The 18,121-nt window shown below is 48.3% G+C and overlaps 2 protein-coding genes across 2 annotated transcripts; both read left to right on the top strand.

Annotated features, from left to right (window-relative positions):
• Positions 1–247: 247 nt before the first annotated feature.
• On the top strand, positions 248–2,046 carry LOC123080479 (protein SRG1). Its single transcript, XM_044503404.1, has 2 exons — positions 248–886; positions 973–2,046. The coding sequence occupies exons 1-2, from the start codon at positions 596–598 to the stop codon at positions 1,789–1,791; spliced, it is 1,110 nt and encodes a 369-aa protein (XP_044359339.1). The 5' UTR covers positions 248–595; the 3' UTR covers positions 1,792–2,046.
• Positions 2,047–16,874: 14,828 nt separating this feature from the next.
• Positions 16,875–17,852, top strand: LOC123075432 (uclacyanin-3-like). The gene is made up of 2 exons (XM_044498036.1): positions 16,875–17,167; positions 17,278–17,852. Exons 1-2 carry the CDS (start codon positions 16,957–16,959, stop codon positions 17,694–17,696), a joined length of 630 nt encoding a protein of 209 aa, XP_044353971.1. The 5' UTR covers positions 16,875–16,956; the 3' UTR covers positions 17,697–17,852.
• Positions 17,853–18,121: the final 269 nt, after the last annotated feature.

Below are 18,121 nucleotides of genomic sequence, written 5' to 3'. Positions count from 1 at the left end.
CAAAATAATGCTGCTAGAGAAAAGAAAAGGACGTTCACATGCATCATGAGCCACCATCACGGCATCATCCATCCAGTCCCCATCATCACGGGATATCATAGTTTTAGGTACGGACCCCAGCCCGTGCCTATCCTCCGCCTCCGAAACTGGCAAACAAACGTCTGATCTGAAACCACTCGGCCGTCCCGCGTCACAAAGTCGCGGATCATGGCGCAAAACAGTGCCCAACTAAAGCAAAAGCTCGCGAAGAAACCGGCCAAAGCGCTAAAGCGACCGCACACTGCCTGCCACCAGCGGCAGCAGAAGAATAGTAGCCAACTCGGAGCGAAAGCAAAGCTTGCCGGCTTGATCCTCATCCTCTACCGGATGCCGTGGTTTTCACCGGCACGAAACTTCTGAATCTTTCATGGTGTTTTCGGCTTTCTCGCCGAGTTGAGCTGCGCTGAGCTCACGTGTGACGTAACACCACACTCACACTCACACCCACCAAGAGCGGCCAGGACGAATCCCGGTGATGTCTCTCTCTCGGTAGCCGGCCTATATATACAGGCGCACGCCGGCACCAAGATTCGGCACCGAAGCAGGACGGTCGGCAATGGCTTCTGCGGCCGTCTGCTCCCCTAAGCAGCAGCAGCAGCGGCAGGAGGAGGATGGTGGGGTTGTCAAGATCGGGCGGGTGGACGACGTGCAGGAGCTGCAGAGGGCGTGCGTGGACGACGTGCCGGAGCGGTACGTCCGGGACGGCGACGACCGGCCGGGCGGCGCTAACGTGTGCGCGCACGCGGAGATCCCCGTCATCGACGCCGGCGAGCTCCGGCGCGGCGGCGGCGATGGGGACGAGCTGGAGAAGCTCAGGCAGGCCTGCGAGGAGTGGGGCTTCTTCCAGGTCCGCAGCATGTACCAGTCGACCCATCGCTGGATCACTTCGTTAATCATCCATCATGTGACTGATGATGCTGTGTGTGTATGTAGGTTGTGAACCATGGCATCGACGGCGAGCTGCTGGACGAGATGGAGAGGTTGTCGAGGGAGTTCTTCATGCTGCCGCTGGAGGAGAAGGAGCGGTACCCCATGGCGCCGGGCGGCATCCAGGGCTACGGCCACGCCTTCGTCTTCTCCGAGGACCAGAAGCTCGACTGGTGCAACATGCTGGCGCTCGGCGTGTCCCCGGCGTTCATCCGGCAGCCCATGCTCTGGCCGACCACGCCGGCCGCCTTCACCGACACCCTCGAGAGGTACTCCGCCGAGGTCAGGGCGCTCTGCCATCGTCTCCTGGAGCACATCGCCGAGACGCTGGGCCTGGCGCCCGGCACGTTCGCGGGCATGTTCGGCGACGCGGTGCAGGCGGTGCGGATGAACTTCTACCCACCGTGCCCGCGGCCGGACCTGGTGCTGGGGCTGAGCGCGCACTCCGACGGGAGCGCGGTCACCGTGCTCCAGCAGGACGCCGGCCGCGCGGGGCTACAGGTGCTCAGGGACGGCGCCTGGGTGCCCGTCCACCCCGTCCCGCACGCCCTCGTCGTCAACCTCGGCGACTCGCTCGAGGTGCTCACCAACGGCAGGTACAAGAGCGTGGAGCACCGGGCGGTGACCAACGGCGAGCAGGACCGCCTGTCCATCGTGACGTTCTACGCGCCAGCCTACGACGTCGAGCTCGGCCCACTGCCGGAGCTAGTCGCCGACGGGGAGCCCTGCCGGTACCGGAGGTTCAAGCACGGCGAGTACAGCCGGCACTACGTCACCAGCAAGCTCGAGGGCAAGAAGACGCTGGACTTCGCCAAGATCAACTAGACCGCCAAGAACTATAATCCCATATTATAGACATCATACTGAAGTTGATAGTGCGTTTGTGTACAGGATTGCTACGTAATTAAGATTCCTGAAGCATCTGCTGCACCTGAATATGCTTGGCAGAAGAACTGTATTCCTGGTACGGGAATGGGTAACAAAGCAACAATTTGCCAGTTAAAAATACTTTTTCTTGTCTTTGTAGCGAGGTGGATTTTTTACTTTGGAAAAACACCATAAATTGGAAGCTGGTGTTCACGTCAAAGGACTTTAACCATGATCATTCTTTTAATCCGTTTGACAATTGAAAAGCAAACACTTTATCATTCATCACTAGGAAAAGGTAACAGCGGTGAGAACCAAGGCAGGAAAACCATGGGCTAAGCATCACTCTTAAAAATGTAAAGAGTTTCAACACTTCCTATAGAAAGAAAGTCCAATAAGGATATGCTGCGAGGATCACTCAAAGTCAGACAAACAAGGTATAAGATCCATGCACCATTCATCATGGGAGCAGAGCAGGGCTTGGAATCTAGAAATGCAAACAGTTACGGCGCACCAAGGCAAGAAGAGCAACTTGCAACCTTAACAACAAACTTGACCTGGAATAAATGAAAACGCATCCAAACACAGTAAAGTAGCATCAAGCTATACATAAGCAAAGCTTCAACCATACTCTGTCAGTCCACAAATAAGTGTAAACATAAAATTTTTAGGACATATTATAGTGGAGTAAAAAATGTATTGTGAAGGTGCAATCCACCATCTCTCTCCTCTTTAATTACCGCACTCCCAATGCGCTAAGTGCATGTAGAAAGTGAGAAGACCATGTGTTGAATGTAATTGGTCTTGATTACTGTGCGAGAAGAGAGAAACATTTTTTTCTACTTTGAAGTGCATTGGAAGATAGAAATAGTACACTCTTTTGTGGACAAATTTTAAATGTCAAATGTACACTTATTCATGGACGGAGAGAGTACACAACATCAGAAGAGCACAAATGTATAAAAAGAGTTCATAGATATAAAGTGGTCACAAAGAGTTATTTTTGCATTGAAACCATCAACACTTTCTAAAAAGAGTTAATAGCACCCATGCTACACAAACTTGCATGGTGGCAATAGATCCATACATAAACATGTCAAAATCGTGAAGAACAATCACTTAACTTGTTGTAATGGTGCATTTTGGTACATTTGCCGTCAAGTTTGCCGATGCGCAGTTTGTTGTTGCCAACTCTGCATAAGGGACACTCAAGCGTGGCAGCATGCCCACTCTCTAGTGTGGGTCCTACTTTTTATCGAAGGTGAGAAAAAAATCCACTGGAGCAACAATCTTTTTTTGCTCCAATATGCAATGTGTTCTGGTTGCTAGAAAGATCAAGGAAGAGAAGAGAAAAGAGACATGCTGAGGGTGTAGCATGTCTAAGGAGCTAGAGCATGCATGAGAGGATAGCTTGGTCATGCCTTAGGACATCCCCGAGGAGAAAATCTTAATGGGTGCCCTATTTTTCAGTGGACACATCCGGACATATCCGCGAACAGCCGGTTGAAGCTTGGTCAACTAATGCTAGTACCCAAAATTATCATGTTTGTCCGCCCCTCCCCCTTAAGTTTTTTTCTTAAGTTGAGTTTCATCCATTTGCAACAGCAAAAGACAATTTTTGATACATATAGCACTTCCAAACAATTGGAAGATAAATTGTGCATGACAAATAATTCAAACAAAGTTCATAATTCAGACCCAATAATTCAAACAAAATCAATCAAATGAATCATTGCACATCGTCGTTTTCAAAGCATGCAATGATGCCGCTACACACATGTGGACCCACACCGCCCATCGGCATCCAACTCCTCGGCCTTGATGTACATGACCTTAGACTCCTCGCACATCGTCTCAAGTGCAAGCATGCCTCCTCAATATCAACCTTCTGTGTTTGCATCTCTGCAAACTCTTTAAACCTCTCATATTCTTCACTTCATTTAGTTAATTTCATTTGGCACTCGCCACCTCCTTTCCATTTATCCTCCCACTTATCTACCATTTGGTTAGCCGCCCCATTGCGCTTTGGCCTCTCCTGCCCCCACTTCCCTCTCGCCCTTGGCACATGGGTTGCCGGTGCAAGCCCCTCCAACCCCATGCCCTCTCCCGCGCACTTCACCAACTTCTTCCATTGAGAGAGGTGCGCCACTTTTGGCATTGGCGGTCTTGATTGGGTTGGCTAAGTCATTCAACTTGATCCAACAATGATGTGTGGTGAATGTCTTCTCATTGGTTTTCCTGTACAATGTTGGCCCCAAGTTGGGCTAGAAAAGTGAATCACACGATGAACACATTGCAACATAGAGCAAATAAATTATATGATGATTTTTTAGGAGGCTTCCACTTGGTGCACAATTATTCATTTGAGCATATGCACCACAATATGTGTTCACTTAGTCTTTGATGGCATAACACCGATGATTGAGGGAGTTCTCACTCTGATCATCGATTCTCGCCAAATCAAACAATGTGTAGTTCTTCATTTCAAGAGAGAACTCATGCACCTTCCTCCAAGAGCCCCCTTGCCCGTCACTGGAAAAAGGACCAACCATGGTGCCCAATCAAGCCAAGCACAACAACCCGTCCTCCTTGACAGTGTATGTTTCTCCTCTTTTTGCTTTCTTTACTTCTGCATTGGGTGCCGACAAGTACTAATCTCCACATATCTGAACGATTGACCATCGTTGATGATATTCATCATCATTATCTCTTCGGTTTCCATCAAGCTTTTTGGGCAGAGGGGCCATCCGAACAGGTTGCGGGCATCCACGGAGGAGCCATCTTTAGGCGGTGTCCATTGTGGGACCACTTGCATCAACTCGGTGAAGTTGTAGTCAGAGATGAGCACTAGTACGTAAAGGAGCATTAGTGCCCTCTTCCCCAGAAGCGGTTGTGACCCAAGAGACCGAACCCGCATGTAATACCCCCACCGAAGGCGGTTATTCTTGTTACAGAGAGCCAGAGGCGGTTATAATTTTGAAACGGTCTGCAAGAAAGATTGGAGGCGGTTGGTACTATGAAGTCACCTCTAATTTCTCTCTAGCATAGGCGGTTTCCCTCTTGAAACCTCCTACAGGTTGTGAGTGCCTTAGAACATAGACTTTCCCTTCCCTTTGTGTACGAATTCTCAGACACCACATCAACCATTTTCATCCATTTCCCTTTCTTTCCATGATCCATGACCAAACCCTAGCACCACCGCTGCATTGTTCACCTCGCCCAACATTCCTGGTCTTCTACGCTTCTATGTCGGTGACTTGAGGAGAATGGGGGCATGGTCTAAGCTTTGTGCAACTAGATGTTCGACGGACGCCTCAGCAAAGCCTCGCCTTTGATTTTTGGCCACCACTTGGTCCAACCAGCTTTTATATTTGCACTCCTGACATGACTGTTATCATAAGTAAGTAGCTTTGAAAAACAAAGATCACACAAACTGAAGAACGTCATGAAAAGCAACCATGTGACCTAGTGTTTGTGGGGACTAGGAGAAGTGCTTGAGGCCCCAGATAGCTTCATTGTAGGGTTTAGTCACAACCCACGACATGTTTGTAAGGTGGTGTAGATCACTCACTAGGGAGCAAATGAGATGACTATCGACTGTGCGAGGCTCGCCATACAGACACATGAGCCTCCAAGGGGGATCATCAGTAGACACACGCACATATGCATCAATATATCTATCGGCCATAGATTTTACATCGCGACTCAAGAATTCATTCCAAAAGAGTGTTGAACCCCCACTTTGAGAAACACTACATATCTCTTCAAATACACTCAAAGCTAAATGTGATCGATATATTTTCGTCATATCTTTAGACTGCATCTTAGAAAGAAAAAACAATGTTGTCGGAGTTCGCTTGTGCTAAGCTCTAAAGATCATGGGTTGTGCTAGGGCTCTTCCTCCCCCACTAGGTAGTTCATACTTAAATATCAGATGCTCCAGCGGGACACCACCTGTGGCCGCATCGTGTTACCGGGCGCCATTGGGTCGGTTTCCCTATGGAGTGATCTTGACCTCGCCTTCTATCGTCATCTTTCCACCATCTACCATCCTGTGGTCCTGGTCACCCCTTGCCGTGCATTTTTCTCTCTATTTTTAGGAGGGGGGCGGGTACCTGCATAGACTAGTTTCACCATGTCACTAGCATTAGAGTGCACAATCAGAGTAGCACCATGATCATCCTGCTAGGAGTGGTGCATATGTTGGTCGCCTGCACCACACTAGCTAAGAGTTGAGTTGACGCCCGACATGTCTGCATCCTCTCTCATGCATTAGCCAAAACTTGCGCATTGGAGGGATGATGTCGATGCTCCTTGGACCCTCTGTGATAATATCACCCCCTACGAAGCCCCATCCCTGGATGCGGTCATACTCTGCATCTTCTCGGCAAGATACCCGACTACGGTCGGGTTACCACGCCCCCGGGAAACAGACACCCTGTTGTTATTTTGTGAAGATGCATTGCCATCCGGCTACTTAGACGTCTTGCCCCCCCGGCCCCCTTCTACGAGATGTGCCAACACTGCCATGGAAGGGCAAGTCTAGGCTACAATACGCTAGTGGGTTAGCTTTAGCCTACACTCTATATGTCTGTTGGATGAAGCACATGGGTTGCCTCCACATGACTTGTCCTGATGACCGAGATGTTGGAAATATGCCCTAGAGGCAATAATAAATTGGTTATTATTATATTTCATTGTTCATGATAATCGTTTATTATCCATGCTAGAATTGTATTGATAGGAAACTCAGATACACGTGTGGATACATAGACAACACCATGTCCCTAGTAAGCCTCTAGTTGACTAGCTCGTTGATCAATAGATGGTTACGGTTTCCTGACCATGGACATTGGATTTCGTTGATAACGGGATCACATCATTAGGAGAATGATGTGATGGACAAGACCCAATCCTAAGCCTAGCACAAGATCGTGTAGTTCGTTTGCTCAGAGCTTTTCTAATGTCAAGTATCATTTCCTTAGACCATGAGATTGTGCAACTCCCGGATACCGTAGGAATGCTTTGGGTGTACCAAACGTCACAATGTAACTGGGTGACTATAAAGGTGCACTAAAGGTATCTCCGAAAGTGTCTGTTGGGTTGGCACGAATCGAGACTAGGATTTGTCACTCCGTGTAAATGGAGAGGTATCTCTGGGACCACTCGGTAGGACATCATCATAATGTGCACAATGTGACCAAGGAGTTGATCACGGGATGATGTGAGTTACGGAACGAGTAAAGAGACTTGCCGGTAACGAGATTGAACAAGGTATCGGGATACCGACGATCGAATCTCGGGCAAGTAACATACCGATAGACAAAGGGAATTGAATACGGGATTGATTGAATCCCCGACATCGTGGTTCATCCGATGAGATCATCGTGGAACATGTGGGAGCCAACATGGGTATCCAGATCCCGCTGTTGGTTATTGACCGGAGAACGTCTCGGTCATGTCTGCATGGTTCCCGAACCCGTATGGTCTACACACTTAAGGTTCGATGACGCTAGGGTTATAGGGAAAGTATGTACGTGGTTACCGAATGTTGTTCGGAGTCCCGGATGAGATCCCGGACGTCACGAGGAGTTCCGGAATTGTCCGGAGGTAAAGATTTATATATGGGAAGTCCTGTTTTGGTCACCGGAAAAGTTTCGGGTGAAATCGGTAATGTACCGGGACCACCGGGAGGGTCCCGGGGGTCCCCCAAGTGGGGCCACCAGCCGCAGAAGGCTGCGTGGGCCAAGTGTGGGAGGGGACCAGCCCCAGGTGGGCTGGTGCGCCCCCCACCAAGGCCCAAGGCGCATGGGAGAGTGGGAGGGGGCAAACCCTAGGTCCAGATGGGCCTTAAGGCCCACCCTAGTGGCGCCCCCCTCTCCTCCCCTTGGCCGCCCCCCTTGGATGGGATCTAGGGCTGGCCGCCTCCTCTTGGGGGTGGAAACCCTAAGGGGGGCGCAGCCCCCTCCCCCCCTATATATAGTTGAGGTTTGGGCTGCCCAAGACACACGAGAACGTCTCTCTTTCGGTGCAGCCCTACCCCTCTCCCTCCTCCTCCTCTCCCGCGGTGCTTGGTGAAGCCCTGCGGGATTGCCACGCTCCTCCACCACCACCACGCCGTCGTGCTGCTGCTGGATGGAGTCTTCCCCAACCTCTCCCTCTCTCCTTGCTGGATCAAGGCGTGGGAGACGTCACCGGGCTGCACGTGTGTTGAACGCGGAGGCGCCGTGGTTCGGCGCTTAGATCGGAATCAACCGCGATCTGAATCGCTACGAGTACGACTCCCTCATCCGCGTTCTTGCAACGCTTCCGCATCGCGATCTACAAGGGTATGTAGATGCACTCCCCTTCCCCTCGTTGCTAGATTACTCCATAGATTGATCTTGGTGATGCGTAGAAAATTTTGAATTTCTGCTACGTTCCCCAACAATGGCATCATGAGCCAGGTTTATGCGTAGTTTCTATGCACGAGTAGAACACAAAGCAGTTGTGGGCGTAGATCTTGCCAATTCTTCTTGCCGCTACTAGTCTTATCTTGTTCCGGCGGCATTGTGGGATGAAGCGGCCCGGACCGACCTTACACGTATGCTTACGTGAGACAGGTTCCACCGACTGACATGCACTAGTTGCATAAGGTGGCTAGCGGGTGTCTGTCTCTCCCACTTTAGTCGGAACGGATTCGATGAAAAGGGTCCTTATGAAGGGTAAATAGAAATTGGCATATCACGTTGTGGTTTTACGTAGGTAAGAAACGTTCTTGCTAGAAACCTATACAAGCCACGTAAAAACTTGCAACAACAATTAGAGGACGTCTAACTTGTTTTTGCAGCATGTGCTATGTGATGTGATATGGCCAGAAGATGTGATGAATGATATATGTGATTGATCATATTCTTGTAATAGGAATCACGACTTGCATGTCGATGAGTATGACAACCGGCAGGAGCCATAGGAGTTGTCTTTATTTTTTGTATGACCTGCGTGTCATTGAATAACGCCATGTAAATTACTTTACTTTATTGCTAAGTGCGTTAGCCATAGAAGTAGAAGTAATCGTTGGCGTGACAACTTCATGAAGACACAATGATGGAGATCATGGTGTCATGCCGGTGACAAAGATGATCATGGTGCCCCGAAGATGGAGATCAAAGGAGCAAAATGATATTGGCCATATCATGTCACTATTTGATTGCATGTGATTTATCATGTTATGCATCTTATTTGCTTAGAACGACGGTAGTAAGTAAGATGATCCCTACTAAAAATTTCAAGAGACGTGTTCCCCCTAACTGTGCACCATTGCGAAGGTTCGTTGTTTCGAAGCACCACATGATGATCGGGTGTGATAGATTCTAACGTTCGAATACAACGGGTGTTGACGAGCCTAGCATGTACAGACATGGCCTCGGAACACATGCAAAACACTTAGGTTGACTTGACGAGCCTAGCATGTACAGACATGGCCTCGGAACACAAGAGACCGAAAGGTCGAACATGAGTCGTATAGTAGATACGATCAACATGGAGATGTTCACCGATGATGACTAGTCCGTCTCACGTGATGATCGGACACGGCCTAGTTTGACTCGGATCATGTATCACTTAGATGACTAGAGGGATGTCTATCTGAGTGGGAGTTCAATAATCAGATGAACTTCATTATCATGAACATAGTCAAAAGGTCTTTACAAATTATGTCATACGCTTTAGTTCTACTGTTTAAGATATGTTCCTAGAGAAAATTTAGTTGAAAGTTGGTAGTAGCAATTATGCGGACTGGGTCCGTAAACTGAGGATTGTCCTCATTGCTGCACAGAAGGCTTATGTCCTTAATGCACCGCTCGGTGTGCTGAACCTCAGCGTCGTCTGTAGATGTTACGAAACATCTGACATACACGTTTTGATGACTACGTGATAGTTCAGTGCGTAATGCTAACGGTTTAGAATTGTGGCACCAGAGACGTTTTTGAAACGTCGCAGAACATGTGAGATGTTCCGAAGACTGAAATTGGGATTTCAGACTAGTGCCCACGTCAAGAGGTATGAGACCTCTGACAAGTTTCTTAAGCCTACAAACTAAGGGAGAAAAGCTCAATCGTTGAGAATGTGCTCAGATTGTCTGAGTACCACAATCTTGAATCGAGTGGGAGTTAATCTTCCAGATGAGATAGTGATGGTTCTCCATAGTCACTGCCACCAAGCTAGTAGAGCTTCGTGATGAACTATAACATATCAGGGATAGTTATGATGATCCTTGAGCTATTCGCGATGTTTGACACCGCGAAACTAGAAATCAAGAAGGAGCATCAATTGTTGATGGTTAAACCACTAGTTTAAGAAGGGCAAGGGCAAAAGGGATACTTCATGAAACAGCAAGTCGTTTGCTGCTCTAGTGAAGAATCCCAAGGTTGAACCCAAACCCGAGACTAAGTGCTTCTGTAATGAGGGGAACGGTCACTGAAGCAGTACTACCCTAAATACTTGGTAGATGAGAAGGCGGGCAAGGTCGACAGAAGTATATTGGATATACGTTTTATGAATGTGTACTTTACTAGTACTCCTAGCAGCACCAGGGTATTAGATACCGGTTCGGTTGCTAAGTGTTAGTAACTCGAAATAAAAGTTGCGGAATAAACGAAGACTAGCTAAAGGTGAGATGACGATATGTGTCGGAAGTGTTTCCAAGGTTGATGTGATCAAGCATCGCATGCTCCCTCTACCATCGAGATTTGGTGTTTGCGTTAAGCATGATTGGATTATGTTTATCGCAATACGGTTATTCATTTAAGGAGAATAAATGTTACTCTATTTATTTGAATAATACCTTCAATGGTCTTGCACCTAAAATGAATCGCGATCGTAGTGATACACATGTTCATGCCAAAAGATATAAGATAGTAATGATAGTACCACATACTTGTGGCACTGCCACTTGAGTCATATTGGTATAGAACGCATGAAGAAGCTCCATGTAGATGGATCTTTGGACTCACTCGTTTTTGAAAGGATTTGAGACATGCGAACCATGTCTATTGGTATACATGCGTGAAGAAACTCCATGCAGATGGATCGTTTGGACTCACTTGATTTTGAATCACTTGAGACATGCAAATCATACCACATGGGCAAGATGACTGAAAGGCCTCGTTTTCAGTAAGATGGAACAAGAGAGCAACTTATTGGAAGTAATACATTTTGATGTATGCAGTCCAATGAGTGCTGAGGCATGCAGTGGATATCGTTATGTTCTTACTTCACAGATGATTTGAGTAGATGCTGAGTGTATTTACTTGATGAAACACAAGTCTGAATTATTGAAAGGTTCAAGTAATCTCAGAGTGAAGTTGAAGATCGTCGTGACAAGAGGATAAAATGTCTGTGATATGATCATAGAGATGAGTATCTGAGTTACGAGTTTGGCACACAATTAAGACATTGTGGAAAGTGTTTCATCATTAATACCGCCTGGAACACCATAGTGTGATGGTGTGTCCGAACATCATAACTGCACCCTATTGGATATGGTGCATACCATGATGTTTCTTATCGAATTACCACTATCGTTTATGGGTTAGGCATTAGAGATAACCGCATTCACTTTAAAAGGGGAACCACGCAATTCCGTTGAGACGACACCGTTTAGAGAAACCTAAGTTGTCGTTTCTTAAAAGTTTGGGGCTGCGATGCTTATGTGAAAAAGTTTCAGGCTGATAAGCTCGAACCCAAAGCGGATAAATGCATCTTCATAGAAAACCCAAAACAGTTGGGTATACCTCCTATTTCAGATCTGGAAGCAAAAGTAATTGTTTCTAGAAACGAGTCCTTTCTCGAGGAAAAGTTTCTCTCGAAAGAATTGAGTGGGAGGATGGTGGAGACTTGATAAGGTTATTGAACCGTCACTTCAACTAGTGTGTAGCAGGGCACAAGAAGTTGTTCCTGTGGCACCTACACCAATTGAAGTGGAAGCTTATGATAGTGATCATGAAACTTCGGATCAAGTCACTACCAAACCTCGTAGGACGACGAGGATGCGTGCTACTTCAGAGTGGTACGTGATCCTGTCTGAGATATCATGTTGTTGGACAATACTGAACCTACGAGCTATGGAGAAGCGATGGTGGGCCCATATTCTGACAAATGGTTAGAAGCCATGAAATCCGAGATAAATGGATCTTTGAGAAGAAGACGGACATGGACGGTAATGTTACCGTCTGTGAAGCTCGACTTGTGGCTAAGAGTATTTCCACAAGTTCAAGGAGTTGACTACGATGAGTTTTTTATCATCCGTAGCGATGCTTAAGTCCGTCGTAATCATGTTAGCATTAGCTGCATTTATGAAATCTGGCAGATGGATGTCAAAACAAGTTTCCTTACCAGTTTTCGTAAGGAAAGGTTGTATGTGATACAATCAGAAAGGTTTTGTCGATCCTAAGGATGCTAAAAGGTATGCTAGCTCCAGCGATCCTTCCATGGACTAGAGCAACCATCTCGCAGTCAGAATATAAGCTTTGATGGAGCGATCAAAGTTTTTGGGTTTATACAAAGTTTGTTAGAAACTTGTATTTACAATAAAGTGAGTGGGAGCGCTACAACATTTCTGATAAGTATATGTGAATGACATATTGTTGATCCGAAATGATGTAAAATTTCTGGAAAGCATAAAGGGTTGTTTGAAAGGAGTTTTTCAAAGGAAGACCTGGATAAAGCTGCTTTCATATTGGGCATCAAGATCTATAGAGATAGATCAAGACGCCTGATGATACTTTCAAAGAACGCACACCTTGACATGATTTTGAAAGAGTTCAAAATAGATCAGCAAAGAAGGAGTTCTTGGCTGTGTTACAAGGTGTGAGTATTGAGTAAGACTCAAGACCTGACCACAGCAGAAGATAGAGAAAGGACGAAGGTCGTCCCCTATGCTTTAGACGTAGGCTCTATAGTATGCTATGTTGTGTACCGCACATGTAGTGTGCCTTGCCATGAGTTGGTCAAGAGGGTACAATAGTGATCCGGGAAAGGATCTCATGACAGCGGTCGAACTTATCCTTAGTACCTAGTGGACTAAGGAATTTTCTCGATTATGGAGGTGAAAGGGAGTTCGTCGTAAAGGGTTACGTCGATGCGAACTTTGACACTAATCCGGATGACTCTCAGTAGTAAACCGGATTCGTATAGTAGAGCAATTATTTGAAATGGCTCCAAATAGCGCGTGGTAGCATCCATAAGATGACATAGATATTCGTAAAGCACACACGGATCTGAAAGGTTCAGACCCGTTGACTAATAACCTCTCTCACAAGCATAACATGATCAAACCAAAACTCATTGAGTGTTAATCACATGGTGATGTGAACTAGATTGTTGACTCTAGTAAACTCTTGGGTGTTGGTCACATGGTGATGTGACCTATGAGTGTTAATCACATGGTGATGTGGACTAGATTATTGACTCTAGTGCAAGTGGGAGACTGTTGGAAATATGCCCTAGAGGCAATAATAAATTGGTTATTATTATATTTCGTTGTTCATGATAATCGTTTATTATCCATGCTAGAATTGTATTGATAGGAAACTCAGATACACGTGTGGATACATAGACAACACCATGTCCCTAGTAAGCCTCTAGTTGACTAGCTCGTTGATCAATAGATGGTTACGGTTTCCTGACCATGGACATTGGATGTCGTTGATAACGGGATCACATCATTAGGAGAGTGATGTGATGGACAAGACCCAATCCTAAGCCTAGCACAAGTTCGTGTAGTTCGTTTGCTCAGAGCTTTTCTAATGTCAAGTATCATTTCCTTAGACCATGAGATTGTGCAACTCCCGGATACCATAGGAATGCTTTGGGTGTACCAAACGTCACAACGTAACTGGGTGACTATAAAGGTGCACTACAGGTATCTCCGAAAGTGTCTGTTGGGTTGGCACGAATCGAGACTAGGATTTGTCACTCCGTGTAAACGGAGAGGTATCTCTGGGCCCACTCGGTAGGACATCATCATAATGTGCACAATGTGACCAAGGAGTTGATCACGGGATGATGTGAGTTACGGAACGAGTAAAGAGACTTGCCGGTAACGAGATTGAACAAGGTATCGGGATACCGACGATCGAATCTCGGGCAAGTAACATACCGATAGACAAAGGGAATTGAATACGGGATTGATTGAATCCCCGACATCGTGGTTCATCCGATGAGTTCATCGTGGAACATGTGGGAGCCAACATGGGTATCCAGATCCCGCTGTTGGTTATTGACCGGAGAACGTCTCGGTCATGTCTGCATGGTTCCCGAACCCGTAGGGTCTACACACTTAAGGTTCGATGACGCTAGGGTTATAGGGAAAGTATGTACGTGGTTACCGAATGTTGTTCGGAGTCCCGGATGAGATCCCGGACGTCACGAGGAGTTCCGGAATGGTCCGGAGGTAAAGATTTATATATGAGAAGTCCTGTTTTGGTCACCGGAAAAGTTTCGGGTGAAATCGGTAATGTACCGGGACCACCGGGAGGGTCCCGGGGGTCCCCCAAGTGGGGCCACCAGCCGCAGAAGGCTGCGTGGGCCAAGTGTGGGAGGGGACCAGCCCCAGGTGGGCTGGTGCGCCCCCCACCAAGGCCCAAGGCGCATGGGAGAGTGGGAGGGGGCAAACCCTATGTTTAGATGGGCCTTAAGGCCCACCCTAGTGGCGCCCCCCCTCTCCTCCCCTTGGCCGCCCCCCTTGGATGGGATCTAGGGCTGGCCGCCTCCTCTTGGGGGTGGAAACCCTAAGGGGGGCGCAGCCCCCTCCCCCCCTATATATAGTTGAGGTTTGGGCTGCCCAAGACACACGAGAACGTCTCTCTTTCGGTGCAGCCCTACCCCTCTCCCTCCTCCTCCTCTCCCGCGGTGCTTGGCGAAGCCCTGCGGGATTGCCACGCTCCTCCACCACCACCACGCCGTCGTGCTGCTGCTGGATGGAGTCTTCCCCAACCTCTCCCTCTCTCCTTGCTGGATCAAGGCGTGGGAGACGTCACCGGGCTGCACGTGTGTTGAACGCGGAGGCGCCGTGGTTCGGCGCTTAGATCAGAATCAACCGCGATCTGAATCGCTACGAGTACGACTCCCTCATCCGCGTTCTTGCAACGCTTCCGCATCGCGATCTACAAGGGTATGTAGATGCACTCCCCTTCCCCTCGTTGCTAGATTACTCCATAGATTGATCTTGGTGATACGTAGAAAATTTTGAATTTCTGCTACGTTCCCCAACACGAGATACCCGTATAAGCAGGAGAACCACGAGAGGCACTCAAACTAGATTTTAAACTCCACCACTTCCCTTTTCTTCTTGATCTTGGAATACATAAATACCCCCATCTCCAGTGCCTGATAAAACGACACAATAAGTCAGACCGTCACAAATCTTCCCATACTGCATGCCTCATTGAGTTCCACCTAAAGCACGGTTCCTAGATTCTTGCATAGGGCGTGCACCACATCGTCTGCTCCAATTCATGGGCACGTCTAAGATTCACACCCGAATCCTGATAGAGTCCATCCTGTAGTGAGAGATCTTCTTCATTCCATCATACGCTTCAACGATCAATAGGTCATGCCTGGCTTGCCACGACCCCCTCGCAAGATCCTCGTCATATCTGCCTCACAATAGAAGTGAACAAAGTACTTGTTTCTCCTAGGAAAGTATATTTCATATCCTCATTGAGCTTCCAAGCATCCTCCCAATCATCAAACAAAACGTGTGAGGGGTTGGGCATTATAGGGAGTAAACCAGCATGATAATCATCCACGAGTGCTCCTACTCTACGATAAATTTGGCTTCCTCTATATCATCCTCGGCGAGCACCATATATGTGCTAGGGATTCTTCTCCTCCTCCCGATCCTCTCCTTCCATGGAATCTTTCGGTTCATTAACCTCTGGCGTGTTCTCTCTCGGACTCGCCATGGCCAGCGGTCGGCACCACATCTTCTCTCTGGCCAGCAATGATGACCGTAAGGGCATCAGGGTTCATTGCCATAAGGGCCTCGTTATCCCCATCAGAAGGCTTCGGGCAAGTAGCATCCACAAGAGGAGCCCCCTTTTCGCCCTAGTGACATACGTGTTCTTCTTGTTTGCCTCCGGCGTGCTAACAAATGGCAACGCAGGGTTCATCATCGCTACGGGTCTTGACTCCGATAGGAGGAATTTTGGGTTGTAAGGTGTTGTTCCTCGACAACGCTAGCCCCCCTTAAGTATGTTGAAGCTGAGGCCTCCCGTTCCTTGGAGGAGGGGTTAGGGTCCGTGCTCCTTCCGGACTACTTCCACCGTGTAGATGCAAGATTCCTCATCGTGTCCTTCCTGGTCCGATCAACTCCGAGTCCACCACATGCATGTAGCCCAGCAGAGAAGAGGCCGACGAGGACACAATAGGTCCATCTTCCGCCCAGAGGACGCACATGGAAACATCACCGACGGCAGCAGCTGCGGCGTCGCCCGGGGTCGCCTAACCCTAACATATTGTTGTGCGGACCACTTCACTAGTTAGTGAGGGAAAAATGGAAACACAAAGGACACAAAAATCATGGAAAAGGTATCAGCATCATCACAATAATATCAGTATCAAGCCACAACCGCCGATGGTTAAACACCATGCAACATCAAATATTCAAATATCAGTATTAACCTGCCGCCACTAATGGCAAACACCTCTTTTTTTTAGGGGTACTAATGGCAAACACCTGGACTGCAAGAAAGATTCTCCAAAAACGTTGCCGGTACGGCCATTCAGTTCTTGGGCCTGTACGACTGTCCGTAATACCGCCGTCGGGCAGAAGCCCTATGGATGCATGCAGATGCAGTAACTGCCTGGTGAGAGTCCAACGCCACGTTCTCCACCTCCGTCCGCGCGCGAGCAACGCCGAGTTGACCTAACCGCCAATGGGCAATCGGTTGAGTTCGCCATGCATGCACGCTCCCTCCTCGACCCTATCAGTTTTACCACTTCTCGATCGATCGGCACTACTCGATCAACGTAGTACCCCTATAAATTTCCAGTCATCCTATCAGTTCACACACATCGGTAGGACACAGTACACACACACCACTTCCTCTTCTTCGGAGATCATCAGTTGATACGATCGATATGGCGGCGGCGGCGGCGTCTCTGGTGATCCGTCTCTCGGCGCTCGCCGTCGTGCTCGTCGTCCTCTGCCCGACGGCGTCCGCGGTGGCGCTGGGGAAGCGGTACAGAGTCGGCGGCCCTGAAGGGTGGCGCGTGCCCCCGCCGCAGGACAAGGAGATGTTCTACGTCAAGTGGGCGTCCCCCATAACCTTCTTCGTCGAGGACTCCATCGGTAAGTAACAATTGATTAGGTGCACGCGAGCGTCTGATCCACTGATTTGCCAGATGGAGACCAAATCAACTTAATCCTTGTGTTGTGAATGCAAATGGACATGCATGCAGAGTTCGTGTACAAGAACGACTCGGTGATCAAGGTGAGCAAGGTCGGATACTATCACTGCAACGAGACGGCGGGCATCGGCACCGGCGCCGTGCCGAGGGACGGCAGCACGCTCTTCCTCCTCGACGCGCCAGGCTTCGCCTACTTTGCCAGCGCCGACCTCGGACACTGCAACGCCGGCGAGAGGCTGGTAATTAACGTCCGCGCTGCCTCCCCGCCGGCGCCCGCATCAGCATCATCGCCGGCACAGGCCCCCACGGCACCGTCGTCTTCACGACCGCCGTCGTCATCGCCGTTCTCTCCGGCACCAGGGCCGGCCCCGTCGATGGAGTATTCATCCGCCGCGGGCGGGCCGTTCGTGGCGTCCCTCGCTCGCGCCATTGCACAAGCTGTGACATTGGTCCTGGCCTGCTTTATCTGAGCAAGCCTAAGTAGGTTACGTAATTTGTTAGTCAGTTAATTAGTGTGTGATGTGCGTGTCATAATCAGGGACCGTTCGATTTAGTATCACAGTATTCGTTTTGATGTATCGTGCGCCGTCTTCTCATGTGTCAGTAACAACAACTATATTTTTATATACTTGTGTCTCATTCGATTAAGAAGCTATAAATGCTGGGTGAAAATGTTACTACCACGTATTATCTCTTTGACCCACAGTGCTTTTGTGCCTAAAAAACTCATTACTGATAATGTGTTAATGGCTTATGAGTGTTTACACACGATCATGAAAAAGAGGCAAGGGAATAGTTGCTTGTGTGTCGTGAAGTTAGATATGCACAAAGCATGATCATGTGGAATGAAATTTTCTGGGTGATATAATGATTAAGTTGGGCTTTGACAGCACGT

Source organism: Triticum aestivum, chromosome 3D, assembly GCF_018294505.1.
Source record: "Triticum aestivum cultivar Chinese Spring chromosome 3D, IWGSC CS RefSeq v2.1, whole genome shotgun sequence".
NCBI classification, from domain to species: domain Eukaryota; kingdom Viridiplantae; phylum Streptophyta; class Magnoliopsida; order Poales; family Poaceae; genus Triticum; species Triticum aestivum.
The sequence above is the reverse complement of the archived record's forward strand: the minus strand, read 5'-3'. Positions and strand labels throughout refer to the sequence as shown.